We start from the raw sequence: 20,764 nt of genomic DNA on the forward strand, positions 1-20,764 counted from the left end.
ACAGAGTCCAGCTTATTGAAAAAAGTGTTGGGAATGAAAATGGGTATGGCCTGGAAAAGGTATAGAAATTTGGGTAGAATGGTCATTTTAATTGAATTGATACGTCCTACCAGAGACATAGAGAGTGGTGTCCAGTGGGTAAGGGACCGCTTCACTTGGTTCAGCAATGCACTCACATTTTCTGTGAAAAGGTTTTTATGTTTTTTTGTCACTGTGATTCCCAAATATGTAATTTTTGTCCTTTCAACTCTGAAGGGCAAGCAGGTGAAGTCTAACATACTGGCTTTGCTACTTAGCGGGAAGAGCTCACTTTTATTAAGGTTCAGTTTATACCCTGAAATCTGACCAAATTGACTAAGCAGATTCAATGCAGATGGTAGTGAGGCTAAGGGCTTAGAAATAAAGAGCAGGAGATCATCTGCATAGAGCGAGACCTTATGTTCTGTATTGTTTCTCCAAATGCCGTGTACCTCTTTGCAACTGCGGAACGCAATGGCAAGGGGTTCTATGGCCAGATCAAAAAGCAGGGGGCTGAGAGGACATCCCTGGCGTGTGCCTCTGTGAAGTTTGAAGGGTTTTGACAATTGGAGGTTAGTTCGTATTGTAGCAGATGGTTGAGAATAGAGTAATTTGATCCATGAAGTAAATTTCGCTCCAAAGCCAAATCTATCAAGGACTGCAAAGAGATAATCAAACTCAACTCGATCAAAGGCCTTTTCAGCGTCAAGCGAGACCACACATTCATCAGAGTCTGTAGAGCTGGAGTAGACTATGTTAAATAGCCTCCTTATGTTAAAATATGAATAACGACCTTTAATGAAGCCTGTCTGGTCTTTCGAAATAATTTTTGGAAGAACTATTTCTAGTCTACGGGCAAGTATCTTGGCTAATATTTTAGCGTCTGTGTTCAGTAGAGAAATGGGTCTATAGGAGGCACATTCCAACGGATCTTTTCCTTTCTTTTTAATAAGTGTAATACAGGCTTCATAGAATGATCGAGGAAGAGATCCTTGTTCCTTGCAGTCCGTGAGGGTTGCACTAAGCTGCGTGGACAGTAATGAAGAGAAGTGTTTGAAAAATTCTGACGGAAAGCCATCCGGACCTGGACACTTACCAGAATGCATCGAAGCTATAGCCAAGGAAACTTCTAACTGGGAGATGGGTTCATCCAGCCTTGTTTTAAGTTCTGTTGGAATTTCAGGAATGTTAAGTTTAGCTAAAAACTCATTAATTGCATTACAGTCAGTTTGGGACTCTGAGGTGTAAAGCTGTGAGTAAAAATCCCTGAACACTTCATTGATTTTTTCATGATCTGTGACTATGTTGCCATCTTGTGCTCAAGAACTTCTACTCCTGCACCATCGAGAGCGTCCTGACGTCAAACATCTGCACCTGGTTTGGGAACAGCACCAAGCAGGACAGACGAGATCTGCAAAGGGTGGTGCGCTCGGCAGAACGCATCATTCAATCAGAGCTCCCTGACCTGCTGTCCATCTACACCAAGCGGTGCAAGTCCAAAGCTAGGAAGATTATGATGGACCTCTCCCATCCCAACAATGGACTCTTCTCACTGTTGAGGTCTGGGAAGCGCTTCCGCTCCCTTAAGGCCAAAACAGAGAGAATGAGGAGGAGCTTCTTCCCCCAGGCTATTCGGGCCCTGAACCAGGTGTAGGACTGGACTCTCCCAAACACGTCACTATAAGACTGGACTCTCACACACGTCACCACACGCACCACCACACATTTCCTATAATCCTATAATTCCTATAATTTACAATCCTTATCTTTATAATCTCTTCTGCTATTTGCACATTTTTACTGTAAATTCCTAAGTTAATTTGTAAATTTTTGTAGTAAATTGTAAATATTGTAAAACTTTTCTTCTGTCATTTAATGGTCGGGCATTGTACAGCTACAAGCATTTCACCCCCATGTCATACTGTGTATGGTTGTGTGTGTGTGACAAATAAAATTTGAATTTGAATTTGTTGTCGAATTTTAAGAATACTTTGCCTTGCCCGAGAACCTTTTAGAAGGCTCGCCAGTAATTTATCAGGTTTGTCACCATGCATATAAAATTTGGATTTGTCATGTAAGAGTAAACGTTCAGTCGAGTACGTTGTGAGTAGGTCAAGTCTTGTTTTAAGTTCTACACGCTTTTTAAATATTTCATGACTCTGTTTGAGAGCATACTGTTCATCAGTCTCCTCAATCTGTTGCATTAACTTGTTCCTTTCATGGGTGGACTGTTTTTTAATTCTTGCCGAATAAGCAATAATCTGGCCTCTGATATACGCCTTAAAGGCATCCCATACGACAAGGCTGGAAGTCTCTGGGGAAGAGTTGGTGGCAAAGTAAAAGCGTATCTCATCCTGGATAAACTTTACAAAATTTTCATCCGACAGGAGGGTCGAGTTGAAACGCCATTGTGCAGCTTTAACAGGAGGATGTGGAAGAGACAGAGACAAAGTAAGAGGGGCGTGATCTGAAATAACTATGCTATGGTAGGCACAGGAGTGGACCTGCTGCAGACAATTAGTGTCAATGATAAAGTAATCAATTCTTGAATATGTATGGTGCACATGTGAAAAATAGGAGTAATCTCTTTTATGAGGATTTAGAGTACGCCAAACATCACACATTCCATATTCTGATAGAAAGGCATGAATGACAGATGCAGATTTGCTTAAAACATTGCTCTTAGTGGATGAGCGATCCAGGGCTGGGTCTAACCAGCAGTTAAAATCACCCCCCAGAAAAAGAGAGTAGACATTTAAGTCGGGCAAAGAGGAGAATAGTTGTTTAAAGAAATTCTCGTCATCTGTATTAGGAGCATACACATTTACTAGAGCAACAAGACTGTTATACAGTTTCCCACTGACAAGATAAGATAAGATAAGATAGAACTTTATTAATCCCTCGGGTGGGTTCCTCTGGGAAATTCGACTTCCAAAAAAAGCACAGCAACGACCGAAGTTACAGTTACAGAATTGTTATATATATATATACACACACACACACACACACACACACACACACACACACACACACACACACACACACACACACACACACACACACACATATATAAATACAGAGACAAATATAAATAAAATATACAAAGGGGATAAATAGAATAAATAGGAATAAAAAATAAAAATACAAGTGAATTGCACATTTCAAGTATTGAGTCTATTGCACTGTTGACTATTTACAAAAAGTATTGCACAAGGTATTGTACAGTGAGGTGAAGAGGCACTACAGCTTAGTTGTTCCCCCCTCCTTTGTCCTCCTGTTTCCCCTCCCTCTCCCCTCCAGAGAGGAGTTAAACAGTCTGATGGCGTGTGGGACAAAGGAGTTTTTAAGTCTGTTAGTTCTTGTCTTGGGGAGAAGCAACCTGTCACTGAACAGACTCTTCTGATTGTTTATGGCCGTGTGCAGAGGATGCCTGGCATTGTCCATAATGTCCAGCAGTTTCTTTAATGTCCTTTTCTCTGCCACTGTCACCAGAGTGTCCAGCTTCATGCCGACCACAGAGCTAGCCTTCCTGATCAGTTTCTCCAGCCTGGATGAGTCCCTCTTTGTTGTGCTGCTCCCCCAGCACACCACAGCATAGAAAAGTACTCCAGAAACCACCGACTGGTAAAACATCCTCAGGAGCTTCCTGCAGATGTTAAAAGACCTCAGCCTCCTGAGGAAGTACAGTCGGCTTTGGGCTTTTTTATACAGGTGCTCTGTGTTGCATGACCAGTCCAGTTTATTGTCCACCCACAGCCCGAGGTACTTGTACTTGTTGACCACCTCCACCTCCTCCCCCTCTATCTGAACTGGCAGTGGACCTTCTCTGGACCTCCCGAAGTCCACAACCAGTTCCTTAGTCTTTGAGGTGTTGAGTTGCAGGTGGTTTGTGTGACTCCATGCGACAAAGTTCCTCACCAGACTTCTGTACTCCTCTTCCTGATCATCCCAGATACACCCCATGATGGCTGTGTCGTCTGCAAACTTCTGAATGTGGCATAATTCAGAGTTGTAGCAGAAGTCAGAGGTGTACAGGGTGAAGAGAAGAGGGGACAGCACAGTTCCCTGTGGTGCTCCTGTGCTGCTGACCACAGTGTCAGACGTGATGTCCTTCAGCCTGACGTACTGTGGTCTGTCGGTGAGGTAGTCGGAGATCCAAGCCACCAGGCAGGGGTCCACCTCCATCCTGTTCAGTTTTTCCTGAAGCATACAGGGCCGGATGGTATTAAAGGCACTGGAAAAGTCAAGAAACAGGATCCTGACCATGCCTTTTCCCCCATCCAGGTGTGAGTGGGCTCTGTGTAGGAGGTACAGGATGGCATCCTCCACTCCGACACCCGCCTTGTATGCAAACTGTAGTGGGTCCTGGGCATGTTGTACCTGTGGTCGGAGGAGGTTGAGGAAGAGCCGCTCTAGAGTCTTCATAAGATGTGACGTCAGTGCCACCGGTCGGAAGTCATTCAGCTCATTGGGCCGGTTCTTTTTGGGGACCGGGACGATGCAGGATGTCTTCCATAGGGCGGGCACTCTCCCCAGTCGCAGACTGAGGTTGAAGACTCGTTGTAGCGGCTCCCCAAGTTCAGCAGCACACGCCTTAAGCATCCTAGGACACACCTTGTCTGGGCCTGCTGCCTTTCTGGGGCGAAGCTTCCTCAGTTGCCTCCTGACCTGATCCACTGTGACACTGGGAGGTGTTTGGGAGGAGGGGAGGGGGGGAGATGTCTTGCTGCTGAGAGAGGGATTGGAGGAAGGGTGTCATGGTGTCAGGAAGGGGGGGAAGCGAGGGAGGCAGGAGAGTGGGGAGAGGACTCTGTAGTGAAGGTGAGGGTGAGGGTGGGGGGGTTGTGGGCTGGTCAAACCTGTTGAAGAAGTTGTTGAGTTCGTTTGCCTTCTCCACAGTCCCCCCCACTGTGCTTTTCTTGGTGTTGTGGCCTGTGATGGTTTTCACACCATTCCAGACCTCCCTCATATTGTTCCTCTCCAACTTCTGCTCCACCTTCCTCCTGTAGGTGTCCTTTGCTTCCCTCAGGCAGCGTTTCACCTCCCGCTGTGCTGCTTTCATCTCCTCCTTCACTTTGCTCCTGAAAGCCTTCTTCTTCATGTTGAGGACTATGACTATGACATATCTACCATATTTGTCTGCTATGACATTGTGGGCCTCAAAGGGAATGTTCTGCCTGACCAATATAGAGACCCCACGTGCCCTAGCTTGGAAAAGTGAGTGAAAACACTGGCCCCTCCAACGGGAGAAGAGACGGACATTATCAGAGGCCCTGACGTGGGTCTCCTGCAGGAAAGCCACGTCAGTGTTACGGTGTTTAACATGTGACAAAACCCTCCGTCTCTTGACTGGATGATTTAGACCTTTAACATTCCAGCTTAGAAAGTTCAATTGCAGACTCATCTGATTTGTAGAGCAAAGAAACTATGCACACTGGCCTTAGATGATAAGAACAGAATAACTTTACAGTGGGTGGAAATTAGTTCAGAACAGGTTAAAAAAAAGAACAGTGTATGAGGTTCAAAGCAGTGACCCTTACCCTCCCCAAACCCTCCCCACAACAGAAAATGGCTGCCAAAAAAAAGAACAAGAACAAGCAGCGAGCTCTTCAAACTTAACATATTTAGAGTGTTACTCCTCCTGTCTATGATACCAATAACCTAGGTATTGAAGCAGTCGAACCACTGCTCCGGTGGCCATAGCATAGTAAGCTGAAACCCCTTATAATACTGTTAAGTTTCGAAACTGTATCAGCCACCAAGTCCAAATGTAATTGCTGGAGTGTTTCAAAGCAGAGTCCAAGTATGTAAACAAACAACCAAACACAAAAAGATGATGTAGTTCAATAAGTACTACCGTTATAACTGAATTATTGAATAAGAACAGACAGAAGGCTACGAGTAGATAACAAAACTCCCCGTCTCCGTGCAACAGGTATTACGTCATTAGCCAACGGGTAGAAGTCAATGAGGTTGTCTCCTTATTTAACAAAGAAAACAAAATAAGATTATCGAGTTAAATTAAAGTAATAATCAGCATTTCAGTGCTATAGCACTCAGACTACATCGCTACACTCGGAGAGGAAAAGCAACGTCTTACGTGGATCCCGACTGCGCCTCCATACCTATATGGAATGTTTGGTACCTGCATTTGGTGCCATTGTTTTATCAGTAATAATTCTTCACGGGGCTTCCGGAGCCTTTGGGAGCCTCTCAATGTACTGTTGAGCCTGGTCCACGGAGCTGAAAAACTTTCTGGCGCCTCTGGCCTGCGTTATGCGAAGCCGTGCTGGGAAGAGGAGAGCCGGCCTCAGGCCTCGCCCGTAGAGCTCCGACATAATGTCCTTGTACTGCGCCCGCTGATTGAGGACCTCGGGGCTGTAGTCTTCCACAATTCGGATAGGCACGCCTCGGTAGTCGAATTTCCCTCTCCTCCTAGCTTCTCGGATGATGAGGTCCTTGATCTGGTATCGGTGCAGGCGGATGATCACCGGGCGAGGTGGGCGTCCCACGGGCGGCTTCGCTGCGAGGGAGCGGTGCGCTCTATCGAGCTCCGGTGGAGACTGAAGTATTTCTTTGCCCAATAACTCACAGAGAAGGTTGGAAAAGAAGTGAGTGGGGCGCCCACTTTCAGTGTCTTCAGGCAGTCCAAGGACGCGGATGTTCTGACGCCTGCTACGGCTCTCCAGGTCAGTGACTTTGTTCTTTAGCTGGTTGTTGTCTTCGCGAAGAGCGGCACACGTGTTTTCAAGGTCAGCGACACGTTGGCTCAGGTCTTCAGTTGCAAGCTCCAAGGATGAAACTCTCTCGGCCTGTTCCTCTTGGGCTTGTCGTACCTGGTCCAGTTTTGAATCGAGGGCGTTAAATGAGGTCTTAAATTCAGATGCCAACTCTCGGTGCTGCTGGAGCAGCGTGGTGATAGCCTCCAGTGTTAAGCTAGCGTCCTCCTTTTTGTTCGCTTTTGCACTCTTAGCAGCCATTGGAAAGGGTCAAAAGTGTTCAAAACACTAGAAAAGTAGTTACGAGTGTAAGCGACTTAAAGGTGGCAGTTGAAGGGGTGAAACTGGTCAAAGCGGAGTTAAGTTCACCACAGCAGCTCGTTCCTGCGTCTATTCGGGTCGCATGCTGACCGGAAGTCCTAAATATCCCACTTTAAGCTTTACTTAAAGCTTACCTGTCAGCCACGTTGAAATGGTCACGCCTGAGGCCCGCTCTTTACTCAAACAGCACGGTAAAGAAGTGGTCCTTGACCACTTGGTTTTTAATGGGTTCCCGAAGTCCCGCGGGCGCCACTCGGGCTAACTGGACGCCGCCAGGCCTGACCACGCATCTGTGATCAGGAGTCGATGCCACACGCTGAGCAACCGCGCTCCTAGGGATTACCGTCCCCGTCCTAAATAATTTAAATAAATTTAAAAGCACCACTGTCGATTCCACAGTTAAATTATCTGGTTCCCGAGTCCAACCCTGCTAATCAATGTGGGAATAAAATCCCCTATCCAAATGTCCTAATCTAATCTCGTTTCTTGGCTGACGTAACACATTCACACACATAACACACCAACTTCAAACAGACGTCACATCAACTTTGAAATTCACCCCAGCATTAATCACAATAAGCTTTCATCAAATATTCCCCAGACTCTACTTTTATTTATCACAAATTATTACAATAGGGTTTTACCATGGGTGTTTGTGTAACTATTGTCACTGAATAAAAGCCTGCTTGGGGACGCTGGATTTTTGGAGTTGTCTGGGATCATGTGAGGAGCTTGTAGCTCCAAGATCCTGATCCGACACTTCCCTTGCAAGTTTAAAACCGATCGAGCTCTGATCGTCTTGATTCGTTCATGGTGATAAATCTCTGAACTAGTGGAGCCTGCGAGTGCAGACCTAACAGTAGCGATAGTGTCTGTCTCCTGAATCCAAACTGGAAGCTGATTCCACAGAAGAGGGGCCTGAAAACTGGATTCTACCTGGTGCGCTGTGCTGATCATGCGTGTTCATATACGTGGCAACAGCAGACGTGCGTAGATCAACAATGGGTAATATGGAGTGCAGGAGAGAGTACGACCATGCAGCGTTAAAAGCGTGGAAGTACTTATATTACTTCAAGTGTTATTCTGTAAAAAGTGGCAAAAACATTAGCGTCCGTTGTACACTCTGCGAAAAATTACACTTCAAATCTGAACAAGCACCTAGCACGCTACCATGGGAACGGAAATTCACAGAGAAACCACCAGATCCCCCACTGATATGACCACCGGCCCCACTCCTGCTAAACAGGTGAAAATAGATTTTTTCACATAGTTTTTTTTTAAAAACTGTTGTATAGAATTACATTTTTGCTTGATGCGATTTCCCTAAAATTAAGAGATTAAAAATAATAAAACAATTTTTAAAAAGAGACTTTTCCATTTGACTGAATTTTTATATGATGGATTATGCATAAAAATAGAACTGGGCTGAAAGGTCTATTGCTTTATTAAGTATTCAGGTGTGTACCAAAAAGTAACTAAGTAATAAGTAAATAATTACTTTTGAAATTAAGTAATCAGTAATGTAACGATATAACATTTTTTGAGAAGTAATCAGTAATAAGTAACTAATTACTTTTTTCCAAGTAACTTGAACAACACTGATCCACACACAAACACTAGAGAACAATCAGCCACCGCTTCTATTCTTACAAACGTCACAATTTGCAATAATAACAGTTTGAATGTTTTTATTCACATGAAAGTGTTTCTACATATGAATCATTAACAACTGTCAGATTTAATGTGATTTCTAAACAGAGAAAATCTCAGCTTTGTGTTTTGTGTTCGCATTAGACCTGATATAACAAAGAAAAGAAAGAAAGAAAGAAAAGATTTTTTTCTCATCAAAGTTTATAAATCAAGTGTACAGTTAGCTTTGATTTAGAAGCAGCGCAGTATGAAAGAGATGTTTCACAGAACATTTACCAGAGACAGACGCTGACTAATATGCTACAGTTCATCTTTATTCTTTTCTAGTTGTGTTAGTGTTGCCATAACTCTGCGTAGGTTCTCTTCATTGTGATTGATTTCTGCAGCTGTTGTCTCAAAGTACTTATTCATGTACTCCTTGCCGGCTCCCACGAAAGTCTGTAGGTCATCCATTAAATCCAGCACTGGTGTAAGCAGTGATGTAAAACGTTTCACTGACTTCAAAAGTTCGTACAAAGGATCCATGAGACGTTTAACATCATCAAGGACAGCAGGAACATAGGCTTTGTCTAAATTATTTTCAGCCTGGAGGACAAAAATAAACCAAATTAATGTAACAAAATATACAAAAGTATGTAGTGTAAAGAGTGCAAACAGACTTTTGTATGATGGGAAATTGTTTTTTGTTTTAGTTGTCATAGCAAAGCATGTTTTTCTGTTTGGAGTCTGTCAACATCCATGTCATTGACAGACTCACCTTCCTTCTTGCTGTTTCCTTTTGTAATTTTTCAACGTTTCCTTTCAGCTCCTCCTGCAAAACCAGAAAGAACGTCAACAAACATGCGTGCGAAACATGTAACTGGGACAAAATGAGCATTTTAAAAGTAAGGAGAAAAGCTTAACCAGTGATCGGACGGTCATGATTTAATGGTAAAGGTGGTTAATTAAAAGTTACATTCTTTATTAAAACAACAACAACAAAAAGAAAGTTAACAGTCAGTTTACCAGTTCGCCCTTGTTTATCAGTGAACTTGAAAGATGGAGCAGACACAGCAAAATCCTAACTAAGCCTTCGGTAGTTGTGACACCACTCATGGTCAACTGTGCCGCTGCCATCAAAGTTTCTGAAACACATGAGAAAGTATCAATAAGGATTTAAGGAAATAAAGATTTGTAAAGAAATGTACAAAGAGAACTTTCTAAGTTTAAGAGATGTTGCATGAAAATCTGCCTGCAATATGTTTTGAGTCAAAGCACCTCTTTCATTTGAATTCCAAAAAGTCACGTTCTGCTTACATGAAAATATCAGCTTCTTTTACATGAACTACTGTGACCTTGAAAGACCTTCCACAGTGAACAAAACGAAACAGAGACTATATTCAGAATATGCATGTGCGTGCATGGATTTATACTAGCTGTCTGTGTATCCTAAATGCACAGACACTGTGGGTACATCAGGGAGTGCATCTGAGATCAGATATAAGATAAGATAAGATAAGAATAACTCGTTATTGTCATTGCACATTCATATTTGGTACAATAGTACAATGGAATTGGAAACTGTCCCACATCGGCACTAAACACAACTAAACACAACACAACATGTAGTGGATTTTTAAAAAGTGAAAATAAAAAAAGGATGAATTAATAAATGACACAATGAATGTTTATTGCACATAAAACTAAAACTAAAACCTCTGGAAAAGGCTGCTGCTGCTGCCATCGCTTGTAAAAGTGGACCAAGTGCTCAGCTTGAGAAAAAGTTGAGAAAACAGAGAAATTTGGAACAATAGATTTTTAAAAATGCTGCAAATGCTTTATATACAAAGTGACTCAACCCACAGGGAACACAGTCAGATGTGAGTCGCCCTTTCACTTTTGTTTTCAACAAAGTGTTTCTGTCCAGGGTGTACCCCGCCTCTCACCCTATGATAGCTGGGATAGGCTCCAGCGCCCCCGCGACTCTGAACAGGATAAGCTGAAGCGAATGGATGGATGGATGGTGTCATGGCTACTGAACGGACCCACGCGCAGACAGTTCTTTCAACGAAACAAAAAGGGGATTTATTTACAATAGGGATCACCTTAGTGCAAAATATATGTACAGTGAGTTGGGAGGGGGTCCAGGGCTCCAGGGAGAGAAGGGGGGGGGGGGGGGGGGGGGGGCGGAATCCACACACACGCTTCCTCTTCCACTCAGTCACCGCCACCGTTCCTCCGCACACACGCACTCCTCTTCAGCCGCACTCGCTCCAACACTCCACACACTGCCCCACTTGGACAGGTCCGGTAATTCGGTCCAGAATCTACAGACAGAAGGTCAAGGTTAGTTCCACAACATAAAACACGTGTAAGCGATTCTTCTTTGAATATGCCGCGAGCACGAACTCAGGTGGTTCGACGTTCCAGCGGTGAGCTGCTCTGTGCCACTGCCTTAAATAGCAGCTGGGGAAATCAGCCGGATCAGCCGCAGGTGGACACCATCCACAGGGGTGCGTGGGCCAAGAGTGAGAGCCCGTAATGAGCTCCACCCAGGCAGAGAGGAGGAGGAGAGACAAAAAAACCAAAACTAACAACAACAAAACCTGTAGCGAGCGTGGGCCAACCAGAGAGACACGGGGACCGTGACAGATGGTTTCTGTTTGTCTAGTCTGCTTTATAGGAATAGAAGCCCATCAGCTATTGTTATGACATACCATGACAAAACACGCTTTTCTTTCAGTTTGACACTTCATAAAACGTGTCATAAGTGGATTGTGAATTATGTTATATATTTTTATTAGTGTTTAAGAAGTGTCCTGATTTCGTATTTGAGGTAAGAGACAAACGACTGGAGGTCCATTGTGCGTCAAAACAATGATTTTATTAAAGCACACACGTGTGTGGGAAAGATGAGCTCTGCAAAACATCAGCCTCGATCTCCCCAGAACAGTAAACGAGCAGTCATATATATAACATAGTCGATGACAAGCATCATGCGTCAAAGCAGATAAGAAACATGCATCAGTTCCAGTAATTCCGACCTTGGACATATTCTAAAAAAGAACAGTTCCTTCCTCTGTTCCTCCGCCACCGCCAGATGCTTCCTGTTATTTCACTTACTGCACTTCACTTATTTGTGGAACTAAACTGTCACGTATGCAGGTAAAACAACTTTGCAGTTTCGAGCAAAACAAGTCTATATACTGTGTATGTGTGTTCAGGCAGACTATGTGTCTTGACCTCAGTGCATGACCTCACTCGACAAACAAAGACATCTTAGAAGTATACTTCCTGACTCCGTTCGAGTCATCTGTTACTAGGCAAACTCCAATGCAGCAGGCTGCTGAACACACACAGGCCTCTATTCTGTTTACAGGTTATATGTAGTGTATTGTATTGTAAGCATGTATGCAATTCTTTCATGGCTCCAGGTCACCTTAACTTCCTATTGATCGGCCAGACGTCGCGCTGACCGAAGCTTCAGACCATTAATTAACTTGACCGAGCTTCAACTCTTTAATTAGCACAAAATGCAATATGGATAACATGGTTACAGTTGCACCTGCAATGAAAGATTATTATGTAATTATGCTCACACCTGAAATACAAACTTTAATGTAACATCAACAGTTTCAATAAATGCTCTAATGAAATGATAATGATAAATGATACGTAATGCAACAGTAATGATAATGTTATGAATAGTAACAGTAAAATAATATTCTAATCTCTACACTCCTCCTCTTTGGCAGAAGAGGTTTGTTTTCTTTTGGTACAGTATGACTCTCAACTTGCTATACTAGTTACATACTTGTAATTCTTTCAGTTTAAGGGAAGAAAGAAAATAATATATACTAGGCTTTTATAAAGCATGTCTGCTATATTCAAATGATAGAAGATTCTTTTAAAAAGTACACACAGAGCAGTTAGTGTGATATGATTTATTTTAACTTTATTTATTTAGGGCCAGCCCTCATTGTTGTTGTTGAGAATTCAAGTTAAATAGAATGTGTCCTTATAGTATGTCCAATAAATCTCTACTGAATTAATCCTAGAATAAAATCTAGAATCAAGCACACAAACAGATGATTCTCTGAGCGTTCAAGACAATCTTTCACACATTCTTCTTCATCTAGTTGCTCTGATGTGTGACTTTGTGAAAAAAGACTTGCTGGACTGTTTGTGTGGCTCGTTGGTCTAGGGGTATGATTCTCACTTTGGGTGTGAGAGGTCCCGGGTTCAAATCCTGGACGAGCCCACGTGTTGTCTATAGAGCCTCTCAGCTGCCACATGCTGTTTAGGCTCCATTTGAAAGAATCTCTGCAGCTGCACACATGTTCCCATAGTCCCTCATACAGGGACAGCTAACAGATCTGATATGAAGGATGTTGTTGGCCTTGTTCTTATTGTTTACCATTTAAATTCTCCAAAAAGTTTTTCTAAGGTAATTATTTGTTATTCAAGATAACACAGAGTTTTATTTTAGATTAAATAAGAGAATTCAATTCAAACTTGTACACAGAACTACTACAATACACAGTTATGTATCATATATTATAAATGTGTAACTCTCTCACACGACTTTAACAATATGCATGTGGAAGAACGCACATCAGTTTTACTGATACACAAAAGGGCCAAAAATAAACATCAGTAAACATTAGTACTTCAGTACCACGAAGGAATCTCTTTCAGTGCATTATGCACACATGTAACTTATGTACCAAGTGAAATAAAATATTACAGATGAAAATTATGTGATGATTTTAACTGCAAAATTCAGATTTTAGGGTCAAAATGTGACTTAATTTGTGGTGTAAGGTTTCTGGTTATGAAGCTTGACGCTGTCATGCTCATCTGTATGACTATATGCTCATGCCACTGTGTTGATTGCAGGTGGGTGCATGCTCCATGTTGCAGGGTTTTTCTTCAGGTACTCTTTTTTTGTCCGCCATGATCTAAACACATGCACCTCATTGGAAGCTCTAAATAACCCACCTAAATTGGTTCTTAATTTAAAATTAAAAGTGATCATCTGAAAATTAGACGAAAGCTTATTTGTGACAATCTAAGAAACATGTAATTGAAGCTGCTCCTCTTTGCTGTGGGCAGGTTTGAGAGCAGCCACCTGGGCTTCGCTGGAGGGCAGCAGGAGCAGCCTCAGCACCTCACTCCTCCTCCGCCTGCAAGCACACCTCTGCTGTGACCTGGAAAATGCCTAAGGAAGCTTTTCCCTTTTCACTTTGGGTGTAAGCGGTCCTGGGTTCAAATCCCTGATGAGCCTGTTTGGTTTTTGGGGCTTTGCTGTTGAACTGTTCATGCAAGTCCTGGGAAACTGTAATTTGCTATTTTCAGATGTCATAAAAACTCCCTCAAAAGCCTTCAGCTGATCCAAAATGCTGGAGCGAGAGTACTGGCAGGGCCTAGAAAGAGAGAGCATAACGTTCAAGACTGAAGATTTTTTATTTGTCACATGCATAGTCATTAAATTACAAAACAAACAGTGAAATGTCTCCTGAACTGCTCCTTTGACTGTACAAAAAAAGACATTACATACAATAAGTAAATAGATTTTAAAAGTCTGGAAATTTTAAATCAAAAATCTGAAAATGTACTTTGTGCAAATGGAGTGTTAAAGTGTCTTGTGCCATATTAGCACAGCAACGTATTGACAGAGCTGTGCAAGTAAACAAGTGACCAGAGTAATATAAACAGAGTAATTCAACTGAGTGACCAGAGAAGTGTAAACAGTAATGCGACCAGGGTAGTGTGAACAGATTGATATAAGGTCCTGTTTCAGTCACTTATTGATGCTATGAGGGGAGTGGGGGCGTGTTCTGGTTTAGGACTCGTACGGCCTGAGGAGAGAAGCTCCTCCTCGAGTGTCTGTTTTGGCCCCGATGGTGTGGAACCTTCTGCCTGATTGCAGAAGTCGAAACATTTTGTTACTGGGATGGGACCAGTCCTTTAATATCTGAGATGCTCTGGACCAACATCTCCTGGTGTAAATGTCCTGTAGGGAAGTTATATTTGTGGATCATACTGTATTTGCATTTGTAACGCAGCAGCGTTCTGACGCACGGATCACTCTGCTTCTCAATCCTGGACACAGTTATTCCCACACCAGGAAGTGATGTTCTGTGTGAGGATGCTCTCCACAGCGCCTGAATAGAAAGTTCTGAGGACCACTGGAAAAACCTGCTAACTTCCTGAGTTGTCGGAGACGGTACAGGCGCTTGCCTAGCCTTTTTGGACTGGACGTGAATGTGAGCAGACCATTTCAGGAATGAGGAGATGTGAACACCGAGAAAGACAATGAAGCAGAAACTGCTAAGAGTGGGATTCAAACCCACACCTCCAGGGGAGAGTGAGCACTAAACACAGCACCTTAGACCACTCAGCCATCCTGAAACAGATCGAGCTGAACTGATTTTCTGATAAATCCAGAATCCAGTTTAAAATCCTTCCCTTCACATAAAAAGTCTTGAATGAACCTTTGGTCTAACTGCTCTTCACACCTGACTGGTAACAAGATGGCGCTGCTGTGTGTGGTTGCTCGTCTGTCACTCTGAAGTTTGTTTCTATTATTTCTGACCTGTGTCATTCACCAAACAAAGTCTCTGCTGAGGTATAATCGCCAGACATGATGATCACCTTTTATTGAAAAGGTCGGCACCACCAGGCCTCTTATCACAGCTCCTGACTCTGACCCCTCTGTCTCTGTGTTACTGTCTTGATTAAGGAATACACCTGTTTACTCGGGGATGTGCCAACTTGCACCACGGTGCTAGAGCATGATATTGATGTCCAGGGAGCTAAACCTATTAAGCAGCATCCTTATCGAGCCAGCCCCCATAAGCGCTTGCTCATGAAACAGGAGGCTGACTATCTGCTGCAACATGGCTTAGCGAAGCCCAGTCAAAGCCCCTGGAGCTCGCCTTGTATAGTGGAATCTAAGCCAGATGGCTCGCCCCGTTTTATTACAGACTTCCGGAAGGTGAACTCTGTGACTGTGGCTGACTCACATCCTCTCCCAAGAGTTGAGGATTGTGTGGACAGTATTGGACTGCTCAGTATGTCACTAAATTAGATCTTCTTAATGGTTACTGGCAGGTCCCTTTAACTGAACGTGCCTCTAACATCTCTGCCTTTGTTACACCTGATGATTTTCTACAATACGCAGTCATGGCTTTCAGCATGTGTAACGCTCCTGCCACCTTCCAGAGGCTGGTAAATAAAGTCCTCCGTGGCCTGTCCAACTGCAGTGCCTACGTAGATGATCTAGTAATTTATACTGAAACATGGCAAGATCATTTGGAAACGTTACAGCAGGTATTTCACCGTTTGGCTCAAGCTACTCTGACTCTCAACTTAGCTAAGTGTGAGTTTGCCAAAGCTATAGTGATGTACTTAGGCAGGGAGGTGGGACGTGGACAGGTCCGGCCCATAGATGCCAAAGTGGCAGTGATTAAAGAGTTTCCCACACCTACCACCAGGCGTGAGTTGAGTAGGTTTCTAGGGATGGTGGGCTACTACAGAAACCTTTGTAAAAATTTCTCCTCAGTAGTCAAGCCATTGACTGACCTACTCAGCCCAAAAGTTGAGTTTATATGGTCAAGTGAGTGTCAAGATGCTTTTGAGAGTGCGAAAGCCCTCCTCTGCCACACTCCTGTGTTAGCTGCACCTGATTTGACACGACCATTCAAACTGGAGGTTGATGCCAGTGCTGTCGGGGCTGGGGCAGTGCTGTTGCAAGAAGACTTGCAGGGTTTGAACCACCCCGTTTGTTACTTTTCCCGCAAGTTCAATAAAAATCAGTTAAACTACTCCACCATTGAAAAGGAGACCCTGGCTTTGTTGTTGGCTCTTCAGCACTTTCACGTATACCTGGGGTCCAGCATGTTACCTCTTGTTGTGTACACCGACCACAACCCACTTGTGTTCCTTACTCGCATGTTTAATCATAACCAGCGCCTTATGCGCTGGGCTCTGTTGTTGCAGGAATACAACTTAAGTATTCACCATAAGAAGGGGTCTGAAAATGTTTTAGCTGATGGTCTGTCCCGCTTGTAAACATGTTTTGCTGTGTTTGTTCTTTGTTTTTGTTCACACTCTTTAATGTCTGCTTCTGCCCAACATAGGTGGTACTTTAAGGGGAGGGGTGGCCCCGCCTTCCTCTATGGAAATCAAAGTGTTCCAGGACTCACGGGGGATTGGCTGGCCCGGACCTATGCCCGCCCCACCTTCATTCAGGTCAGAGCGTGCCAGACCACTCACACCATTGGCTGCTGAGGGAGCCTTGAGTACGACAGACCAATGACACAGCTGCCTGCAATCACCTGAGAAGATAAAAGGCTGAGGATTCTTCATTCGTGGAGGGACTTGTTGATTTGAACAGACTGTGGAGACGGTCCCTCCTGCCTTTGCACTGCTGCCATTTGAGCCTTTGTTTTGAGTTGCCTCCTGTGAGATGTTTAGATGAGTAGTGTTCTACTGGTGTTATTGGTGTTACTGGAGTTGTTATGTTTGTTTAAAATCACTCTATTGCCTAGTGAGTTGTTTCACTAACGGTTTTCAGTTGTGTTAATAAACCTTATGTTTTTCTTTTTATCTAACCCCCTAGTCTCTGGGCTCGTTTATGTTACGTCCGCTGAGCCGGGTCGTAACACAGAGCATAAACTAACACGTCACTTGGAGATAACTGTAGATTTTTCCTTCATGGTTTCAAATGTAAGCTGGCTGATTTGGTTCATTTTTGTTTTTTTGTTTTAAACTGAGCAAACCTGGTCTTCTCCTGAGGACTGCTGCAGGTATCATGCGAGCATGTTAATTTATTAAAAAACCAACAGCAAAAACCCCCAAAATAGAATGAAACTCATTTCAGGAGACAAATAGCACTGATAGAGACATTTTTTTTGTACAGATGACGGGCAAACGGAAAGTTTCTAAAGAGTCGTGCACACACAAGTAGACTACTACAACATGCTACTTAGTTAGGAGAGTTTGGGAATGACAACTAAGCGGAACAAGATTAGACCCAAACATTGTCATCGAAACAAAAACACAAAAAGCTGAGGGGAGGGAATAGAGAGGAGGAAAGCTGAGCTGGCAGCGGGGTTGCTGGAGGAAGGCTGCGCCGCCTCGCCAGCTTAGATCTGCAGGGAGATTTTTACGTTGTGAGAAGAAGGGAATGTTTTTGAAGGGTGCAGAAGCTGCACGTTTGACTGTGGTGTGAGAGGAGCGTGTGTGTCTGTGTGTGTGTACCTTATCGTTCCTGCTAGCAGAGGATTAAAAGCGTACAGCCAGTCGTTCATGTCGTTCTCGTTGGTGGCCTGCAGGAGGATGCCTCCATGTTTTGTGCACACTGCAAATGTGTTGGGCGTCTGAAAAGAAAACATCACATTATATTCATGTTCATTCAAATGATAAATCCCAGTCCATTTGCCATTTCATCAATCAACGTGCACCAAAACAATTTGAATGAATTCTCATTAAAAGACAAACGTGTTACATCCAGCCTTTCTCTATCCTGCCTCAAACCTTAAGCATGGCCTGCTGGTCTTCGCTGTATTCCACCTGTGCTGTGGAGAGGTTGAGGACGCCTCGCTCCACGGGGTCCTGGTCGCTGTTGTAGATGAAGTCGTAGGGCCGGCGAACAACCACAAAATGCTTCCCCCATGAGTTAGAGCGAGGCTCCACGAAGCTTAGAAAACCCTTCTTGGACACAACAGATCTGAAAAGAAGAGATTTTATTCATTTATTTATTTTTTAAGAGAGCGCTTGTTTTTCTGAGGAAGAAGCAGAGTTGGTTTGTTTCCAGCTGAAATCATCCAGGCTCAGGAATTTGAATCGATCCACATCATTTCTGCTTGAACTAGAGAACATGAGTGTCGACTTACATTTGGTCTGTGAGACACATGTCATAGTGACAGTATTTGGGTTAATATGGCATTACTCACCCTGGTCGCATTTCTTCAATATCAGGCACCAAGTTCAGGAACTCGTTCTTTTGCAGCCCGCGCAAGGTAGGAGGTCTCCAGAGTGGGAACCATCGGGAAGTTTTCACAGTCTGAGCAGGAGGGACTGGAGGCACGTGATCTGTTCTCAGGGGTCCTTTAACACAAATCACACCAAGTTAGAATCAAATAGATAACCTGTCAATAACCGTTTGCAGATCGAGGTCAATGTTCCTAAAAATATGTTTACTTCTGGCCCATGGAGCCACAGCGGGAGTCCGACAGAGAGGGGGAGGTAGAGGAAGGGGTGAGGGTGGCACTGCTGAAGCTCGTCACGGATGGATCACGTCCGATCGGTGAGATGAGAGAAAGCTGAAGTGAAACAACAGCAGGATGAGGTAGACGTCAATATAGGAACTCCCTGATGTGACACAGAAAGGCTATTTTTTTATTTCTTTGTATTATTTCTCACCTTGCAGTCACTGATGCTGTTCACCAGCTGCTTGTATTCAGTATTGAAGGTGTGTGTCAGAAGGCGCAGGCACTACAACACAACAGGAACAAGACCGATCAGCTCCGAGCAGAGAAGGAAGAAGGCAGCAACAAGAACGCCCACTAAGCCCACGTTTTTCTCACCTTGGTGGCCAGCTCCTTCTCACGCTTTCAAAGGTGGTGCTGGAGATCTGCGAGGAGACGGAGGTGGATGTGGACAGAGTGCCGGAGCTCACGCTGGGGGACAGAGACTCACTCAGGGACTTGGTGGTGGGAGCTGTTCCCACGGGAGCCGCCTCTCCCAGAAGGTGACGGGTCTTTTCCACCTGGACGAAAGATGGGGGCGAATGTGAGGTGGGGAGAAGAGGGGAGGTTAGTCATGTAAAGTCTGTACTCTAAGAAAAAACTTTTTAGAATAGCACTTTGGTCTTTGAGCTGAAAAGTCATTTTTCCCTCAATGATATTAAACAGATTTATTTCTTTATGAATCTTTTAAGGCCCCACCTCCTGCAGCTGCTCCATCTTCTCCAGCTCCCACTGGTGCTCTAGGATGAGGCTATCTCCTCTGGGCCTCCAGCCGGCCAGGTTCTCCTCTCCACGCACATAAGCCACTGATGTGTCCAGGACCTTCCTCCTCCTCCTCTGCATCCCTGCTCAGGACATGAGCCCTCATTAGGATGAAGCTCTCCACAGAATTATGATAAAACAGCTGCCGTTCTTTAAACATGTTTCATGGCCGCTCACCTGGGCTTCCAGTGTCAGACATCTTACACAAGCTCAGCTCGTAGATCCCAGTCACTCGGTTGCTATAATGAAGCAGAAGTTTTGAACAAGGAAACTTTGTAACGAAATGCCAACGACCGCCTGTCTGTTTTCAGGGCTGTATTTGAAGCCATGCTCCAATCAGGCAAAGTTTTAAGTGTTGCACATTTCGATGGGTTTCTTTCAGCTGACATAGTTTCCATTTGGGTCATGTGGTGTTAGATACCCCAGCGTGTGGTCATAGGGTGAAGAGCCCGGACGATTAGTGGGATTTTAGGTGTGGTGTAAAAATGACGCTGCAACTTTAAAAACGTTGTTGCTTTAAGGATTAACGTACAACCATACTTGGGCTGAGTTTGACACTGGTTCTCTTCAGTAATTAAAATAGCTTTAACACATGATAAGATCAAATGTCAGCTACACTGTGACAGTCGAGGGGCCACACTCAGATATATTTATTCGCTTGTTCTCTTTGTGTGATAAGAGTTTCCATCTGAATTTAACCCCTGTGTGGGGCTGATCTTTCATTTCATTTTATTTCAAGCTCAGATTCTTTGCCTTTGGCACATTTTCTGTGACGAGACTTCAAACCATTCCCACCGTCCTTATTAATCAACATGGTGAAGTGATTCTTCGCAAGGTGATGGGATAGGAAGAGTTTCAGAAAATGAGGCCTTTTGTCTTTATTGGAGAGGTCAGTGCAGACAGGACGGATGGGGGGAAGGCGAGGGGGGAATGACACACAGGAAACGGTGTTGGTCAGACCCAAAGACAGGCGTGGGCAGTGAGGACTCTCACCTTCAGACTCACTGTCTAATCAGTCTGACAGTGAGTCTGAAGACAGAGCAACCCAACACACGTTAC

At 44.0% G+C, this 20,764-nt stretch overlaps 1 protein-coding gene, 1 long non-coding RNA gene and 1 other non-coding gene across 4 annotated transcripts; 1 reads left to right on the top strand and 2 right to left on the bottom strand.

Moving 5' to 3' along the window:
• Positions 1–8,790: 8,790 nt before the first annotated feature.
• LOC143420473 (uncharacterized) lies at positions 8,791–10,841 on the bottom strand. 2 transcript variants are annotated; one of them, XR_013100302.1, is made up of 3 exons: positions 10,634–10,841; positions 9,466–9,832; positions 8,791–9,293 (listed from the first exon to the last, which is right to left on the bottom strand). It is a non-coding gene; the product is annotated as an uncharacterized LOC143420473 (long non-coding RNA). The 2 variants fall into 2 exon arrangements; XR_013100303.1 differs by lacking the exon at positions 10,634–10,841 and having other exon boundaries at positions 9,466–9,519; positions 9,714–10,282.
• A 583-nt stretch (positions 10,842–11,424) lies between these two features.
• LOC143420228 (kinesin-like protein KIF1B) lies at positions 11,425–18,968 on the bottom strand. The gene is made up of 5 exons (XM_076887968.1): positions 18,897–18,968; positions 18,650–18,803; positions 18,231–18,423; positions 17,955–18,073; positions 11,425–14,113 (listed from the first exon to the last, which is right to left on the bottom strand). The coding sequence occupies exons 2-5, from the start codon at positions 18,658–18,660 to the stop codon at positions 13,909–13,911; spliced, it is 528 nt and encodes a 175-aa protein (XP_076744083.1). The 5' UTR covers positions 18,661–18,803; positions 18,897–18,968; the 3' UTR covers positions 11,425–13,908.
• Positions 12,877–12,948, top strand: trnap-ugg (transfer RNA proline (anticodon UGG)). Its single transcript has one exon. It is a non-coding gene; the product is annotated as a tRNA-Pro (tRNA).
• Positions 18,969–20,764: the final 1,796 nt, after the last annotated feature.

The sequence above is a fragment of the Maylandia zebra genome, linkage group LG9 (genome assembly GCF_041146795.1).
Source record: "Maylandia zebra isolate NMK-2024a linkage group LG9, Mzebra_GT3a, whole genome shotgun sequence".
NCBI lineage: Eukaryota > Metazoa > Chordata > Actinopteri > Cichliformes > Cichlidae > Maylandia > Maylandia zebra.

Coding starts and splice junctions, on each gene's coding strand:
- LOC143420228 (XM_076887968.1), bottom strand. Junction 18,074..18,230: donor ACCAGCAGGCCATGCTTAAG/GTTTGAGGCAGG, acceptor TTTTCTTTTCAG/ACGCCCAACACATTTGCAGT. Junction 14,114..17,954: donor CTGCTAGCAGGAACGATAAG/GTACACACACAC, acceptor CTCTCTTTCTAG/GCCCTGCCAGTACTCTCGCT.